We start from the raw sequence: 6,449 nt of genomic DNA, 5'->3' as shown, positions 1-6,449 counted from the left end.
TTTTGCCCATAGGGTCCACATTTCTTTCAGGGCTGGGAAAATACTTTTGGAGTAAATAGAAAACATATTGAGGTTTCCAAAACTGCTTTCAGTTTTCTGATCCCAGCTTTGGGATTTTAGAACATGTCGCCCAAAGTTGAAGTTTTGATAAAAAATAGGTCATATTCGGAAGGACGAAGTGGCAACATTTTCAAAAAATAGGACAAGTTTTTTACGCCAAAGCGTTCTGCGTAAAGATACCTTTTAGAAAACTATAAAATTGTTATATGTTCTTAATAAAAAATTTATTTTATTAATAAAAGAGTTAAGACACATTTTTGGCAAAAAAACGCCAAAAATCTAAAATTTTTTGAATTTTTAAATTAAAAAACGTATATTTTTGGATCTGTAAACGATATTGATCTGAAATTTTTTGTATATTATTGGAAATTTTGTTGTCTAACTAACAAGAAAAAATTGAGTCCATTTGGTCCAAAATTACGCCCGGTATTCAAAAAAAGGCGGACCAAGGTATGGTAAATTTTGTATCACTAAATTTTTAAATGCCTATAACTCGGATATTATAAGAGATAAGTAGTATGTCCAAGCATGTTTTATCAAGATCTCGTCGAGCGCTTTCACAAAATATAAAAATCTTTGTATTTGGGTGAAAAACAAAAAAATGGCACGAGTTTAAAAATTTTACATGTCGTAGGTACCCTACTTTGAGCCGCCACAGCGCCGTCCCTGGGGCATCTGCAGGGTTCATCTTCAAAACTTAAACTCGAATACTCCTTGGCTACGCTCACGCCAAATTTTATCCCGATCGGATCAGCCGTTTAGAAATGCCAGATTTATTTCCAAAAAATTTCCATTCTGCCCCACTGTGTAGCCGTAAAAAACAACAGACACCCCTCAGAGTAATGTATGTAGGGCTAAATGTTTGGAATGGTTAGTAGTTCTCCGGATATTTTTCGGGTTTCTAACTGATTTCCCACAGTGTATCCTATGTATTAATGAAGATCGTACTCCTTCGACCAAATACAACAGGAGCCATACCAACAGTGTAGTTGTGTGTATGTTGGCGCTGAAGGAGTCAGATATTTCCTGAAGATTGGCGAACATTCCACAAAGAAACTTCAGTTGCCAGATATTGTAAATGGACCGGAATCTACCAAGTATAATTGCAACCTAAGAATACTTAAATGGACGTCTCTAACTCACTTTGTAGTTGGAAAAGTACCAGCGTAAAATAGGGCTACACTCTAGGTACTCACGTAAAGCACTCAGTTAATGCAGAAAACACATAAAAAGTAATAACACTACGTCCCACATCAACATTCATCTAGGAAATCTTAATAATATTGAATCATAGGCTTTAAATAGGTTCCGGCACTTAATTTCAAAGATTTATCTTAAAAATTTTCATATACATATGTATGTACCTATATTGTGGTTAAAAACATAAAGAAAGTTAGCCCGAGCTTATTGCTGCACTTTAAGGTGATTGCAACTAATCAAACTCTCCACTTTATAGTATGTATCATTTACGAACAATTCCGGCTGGATATTTACTGCCTTAAAATAAGATTCTACACTTGAATTAAGAGATTTCGTGATCCTGAGCTCATAGCTGCACTTTATAGTGATTGCGGTACACATCACTTTAAATGTTGCAAAAGTGTCTAACCCATTTCCCCACTGTGAAGATGTGAGGTACAAGAAAAGTTATTAAACTCAAACTTTACTTAAGAATTTACAACATAATGAAACATTTTAAATAATATTTATTTAATAAATAGTGAAAATGTTTGTCTACTTACGGCTTAGTTTAGGTTTCCAGGTACTCCATGCTGCATGTTCTAATTTGATTGAATTTACCTTTTACCTTTTACTTTAATGATTTTTGTAAATTTATTATATATTTAAAGACTTTTATATGTTTTCTTACAAAATCACACACATTTTTTTGTGAAAAATTAATAAAACGTAAACTTACTACAAATAAAAGCAATCGGCACTACTCTTCACTTCTCTACATTTTGTTTAACAATTACTTTATTTTGATTCTTTTATTGCTTTTTTAGTATTCAACATAATTTATTGACTTATTTTGCCTTTTAAAACACAATTTTTAATAAATATTTGCACAAATGAAATTTTTTCACACTTTTACTTCTTTTTTCTCATCTACTACTGTTTTAGCGCCAAATACAATTTTCTTACAACAATTTTGACATTTCTAATATTCTTTTACATTTCTCAGTAATGCATGTACATTTGCCAAATGTTGTTGTTACTATTTCCGTTTTATTAACAAATGTAAACAATCAGTTGTGAATGAATTTTTTCCGTTATTTTCTTGTTTGGCTTTAAAAAAGTGCTGCCAGTTGGGTGGTTTTTAGTAATGTTTAGCGGTTTTAGCAAGGAATTAAAGGATATTGTGCCGTTTATTCAGTGGCATAGAAAATTTAATACTTTTAAGGGTTAAATTTGTATAAAACTTATGAAATTTATTTTCGCTTTATTTGAAAGACAAACTTTAAAAGTAATTGTAAAAAAATTTGAGATTTACCAAATTAAAAATTCATAAAGCTTATATGTTTATTCTTTGGCTTATATATTAAGTAAAAGAAACCACAATTTCTATTATTTTCATAAATTTCTTTATTTCTTTTTAACAATTTCTTTATTTTTTCCATTACGACGTGTACAACAAAGTTTTCCAATATATTAATTTGAAATTAATAATTTCACTAAAATAAAATACAAATAATAATAAACACAGAAAAAAATAATTGAATAAAATAAAATTTATTTATAACATTTTTGTAATATATAAAAAAAAAAAAACAAAATTAAAAATCACTTGATTTTAAAGCTAAAAAAGGCCATATAAAACAGATCCCTGCCACTATTCTCTCTGTTACATGTGTAAGAAGTTTAATATAAATTTCTTTATATACACACAATGAAAGAATAAAAGGCTTAGGGTTAAATAAAAATGCAGTTTCTTTAAAAACAATTTGTTTTACCAGCAGTCAACTTAACAACTTAGTCTTTTTTCCGCGTTACAACTTTAACTTAAACGAAGCCAGCTTTCTTTATAGAAATGTAAATTACACTTGAAGTGCATATTTGAGGGATTTTAGAAATAATAATGATGCCTTAAACAGTTAATAAAAATCTTAAGTATATCACTATTATTAGTATTTACATGTTGTATGTATAGCAGAAATTAGGGAAATTTTGTAATAATTTAAAGTCGGTAATAAAAATATCTTAAATTATACTATTTCCCTGTTTTATGCTGTTATTGGCAGTTTTGTTTTTTTAACTTAAAAAGCCTGAGTTTTTAACAAAAAGAAAGCTTAGCTTTTTATGTATGAATGTTGAAATGTTTTTTGGTAAGTAGATATTTTTTCAAAAGTTTTGTTTTTAGATGAGAAGGTGTCACGGTTTTTTCTTGTTTGTTTCTTAACTTAAAACTTAAATACGACCAGAGCAGTGTTATGTTTACATACACTTATATAAGGAAAATTTTTGTTTTTAGTAAATAGTAACCTGCTGTTTTTACTACAACTAATCAAAGGTATCGAACTTATTCCCCTTTGCCACCAGTTATGGATTTATGATCTAAACGTTCTTGTTCCGACAACCAGGCCATCTGTAAAGAGAATATAATATTAGTTGTTGACACCATTATCTAAGTCTTTTTTTTAAGTTTTACCTTTTGTTTGTGTTGAGCAGCAGCAGCTTCAGCCTTGTCTAATACCATTTTTTCGGTTAAAACACCATCTTCGGAAGCATAGACAGCAGCCTGCCAGGAAACGCCCAATTTGGAAATTTCACGACCAGACATACCCGCACAAATCTTGGCCATTTTCGAACAAGTGGCACCATAATCGAATTGTTCCAATTTAAAGCGTCTAAAAGGATTAAAATAATAAAATTTAAGTGTTAAATTTATTATTTAAGCTAAACTAACAAAATATATTGCTATTGTATTAAATATTTTCTAAAAACAAGTCTAATTTAATAAAATTTAAGTAAAATTGCTTAAAATATACAAAACATTGGGTTAAAATGGAATAAATCTACCGATAACAAACTTAATAATCTGGCAACACAAGTGTTAAACGCATTTCCGTCTAACGTTATCATTGAACGATGAATGTTTATAATGCATTTTATAAAACGGAGTAAAAACAACAATAGTAAAAATTAAGTACCGTTAAATACAATGTAAACAAAATGCTATCAATGTAGAATGAATGAAAATATTAAGGTGTAAAATCAAGAACAAATTGCACATTTTACCGAATAAATTGCAAACTATTAAATCCAATACAAGTCACTTTTAAATAAGAAAATAAAAATGTTCACTACTTACTTGGCACCTTCAGCAGCTGGTTGCAAAACATATTTATCAAAGTACAAACGCAACAAACGTTCACGTTCCTCAAGACCGGGTAAGGTAAATTCGACCATTTCATCCAAACGATCATTGATGGCATAATCAAACTGTTCGGGTGTATTGGAGGCCAAAACCAACATAAATTTCGAATTTTGTTCAGAGGTTCTATACAAGAAAGCATTTAAAGCGGCACGCAAATCTTCAGAAATATGTTCCGAAGAACGTTTACGCAAGAAAGCATCAGCTTCATCGACAAACAACAGCAAACCACGACGACTGGTTTGAGACCAATCGAAAACTTTGTGTATAGCAGTAACAGCTTCTTTGCCCATTGGAGCTACATCACCACCAGTCATAATGGCATAATCCATGCCAGAGTGTTCGGCCAACTTTTTGGCAAACATAGTCTTACCGGTACCGGGTGGACCGTGCATCAAAACATTACGATACATGCCCTTATTAATGCGTGTGTTCTTGGTGGCAATAGCAACATCACGTAGACGTTCTTCCAATTTAGGATTGAGTACAACACCCTGTAAAGCATCGGCAGGTTTGGATTTAAGTTTCTTGATGTATTTGACAGGATGTCTGACAGCATCGAGCATGGCAAAACGAGAGGTTTCACCCACCAAAGTGGGTTTGCCAATGCGTGATTCGACATAGCGTGAGGTAACACCGGTAGCTCCCTTGGCAGCATAAACACCCAAAGCCAAAAGGGAAAGACCACCAGCAGCGGTTAGAACCTTATCCCAATCTGTAAGCATGGCCTCAACACCGGCACCAATAACAGAACCAGCAGTTCTAAAGTGAAGTAGAATGAAAAAATTACACATAGTAATTGAAAACTTGATAAAGAAGGCAAATAAATAATTGTTACTTACTTGATACCCTCCAAAACGGTGGTACGTTGTTCCTGGGCTCTCAAGCGGATTTGTTCCAAATTAATATCACGATTTTCACGATCTACTTTAGCCTTGACACGCATTTCATGTTCCAAAAGTTTCAAACGATTCTTTTCTTTCATTTCAATTTCATGTTCAATGGTTTGACGGCGCATAGCTTCCTGGCGAGCAACACTTTCCTCTTGTCTAAGAGTTTTAATAAAATATTCAGAAAAATAAGAGCTATTAATATAAAGGATTTAACATACTTTCTTAGATTTTCCTCTTGGACACGTTGTTGTTGTATCAATTGATCTTCATAACGTTTACGGGACAACTGATCTTGATATTGGGCACGTTGCTGTTGTTGTTTGGTTTCTTCCTAAAATATTTCAAATCGATTTTAGTTATTTATTTTTCATTTTATTTAATAGTATGGCAAATACTTACTATTAAAGTTTTTCTTCTTTCCTCATGGTCAATACGTTTTTGTTCCACCTTGGCTTGCTCGATATGAGCCTCATACTCTTTAACTTTTTGTTGATATTCCTGTTGGCGTGTTATTTCCTGAGCCTTAGACAATTCTAAAGCTTCACGGGCATGTTCTATGGAAAATAAAAAAAAACACAAACAATTTAATTATCATACATACAATTTGCTACTTAATTGCCTTAGAAACTATTGTTATCATCATTATTACAGCACATGTAGTTTTGTATGTATGTACATATGATTATGCAATTACTGTATGTGCGTAAACCCCCCCTCCCTTTTCTAATTTCTTCAATATATACACGATTTCATCATCTTTTACAAATAAATTAACTTACTTGATCTTTCCAAAGTACGAGCAGCTTCTGCGGCTCTTTCTAAAGCAGAGGAATCAAAACGATAGGCCTCCATGGCCTTGCGTTCAGCTTTGGACAATTGAGCATCACCAGACCTTTCTCCGGCTGTGTTACCATCTGGATTACCACCATCGGCACCAGCCATTTCTTGAGGCTGTTGTGGCCTATTTCTACCCAATAACCAAGACATGATCCAAAAAACTTAAAGTCACAATTTTAATTGATAAATTCCGAAAGTTTCCGTAATTTTTTTGCCAGTTTTCATGCACGATGTGAAAAAAAAACGTGATAAAGACGTAATGATGATGATTATATTGTATTTAA

The 6,449-nt window shown here is 32.2% G+C and overlaps 1 protein-coding gene across 1 annotated transcript; it reads right to left on the bottom strand.

The window, feature by feature from the left end:
* Positions 1-2,626: 2,626 nt before the first annotated feature.
* On the bottom strand, positions 2,627-6,449 carry LOC119600533 (ATPase family AAA domain-containing protein 3A homolog). Its single transcript, XM_037950798.1, has 7 exons — positions 6,108-6,449; positions 5,728-5,882; positions 5,547-5,659; positions 5,278-5,484; positions 4,373-5,197; positions 3,710-3,908; positions 2,627-3,646 (listed from the first exon to the last, which is right to left on the bottom strand). Exons 1-7 carry the CDS (start codon positions 6,313-6,315, stop codon positions 3,581-3,583), a joined length of 1,773 nt encoding a protein of 590 aa, XP_037806726.1. The 5' UTR covers positions 6,316-6,449; the 3' UTR covers positions 2,627-3,580.

The sequence above is a fragment of the Lucilia sericata genome, unplaced genomic scaffold (genome assembly GCF_015586225.1).
Source record: "Lucilia sericata isolate MDLA Ls3-8-SP2 unplaced genomic scaffold, ASM1558622v1 Contig000116F_arrow, whole genome shotgun sequence".
In the NCBI taxonomy this organism is placed as follows: Eukaryota; Metazoa; Arthropoda; class Insecta; order Diptera; family Calliphoridae; genus Lucilia; species Lucilia sericata.
This window is presented reverse-complemented; position numbering and strand designations above follow the sequence as displayed.

Coding starts and splice junctions, on each gene's coding strand:
- LOC119600533 (XM_037950798.1), bottom strand. CDS start 6,315: ATGTCTTGGTTATTGGGTAGAAATAGGCCACAACAGCCTCAAGAAATG. Junction 5,883..6,107: donor TCGTACTTTGGAAAGATCAA/GTAAGTTAATTT, acceptor TATTTTCCATAG/AACATGCCCGTGAAGCTTTA. Junction 3,909..4,372: donor CCAGCTGCTGAAGGTGCCAA/GTAAGTAGTGAA, acceptor TAATCCTTTTAG/ACGCTTTAAATTGGAACAAT.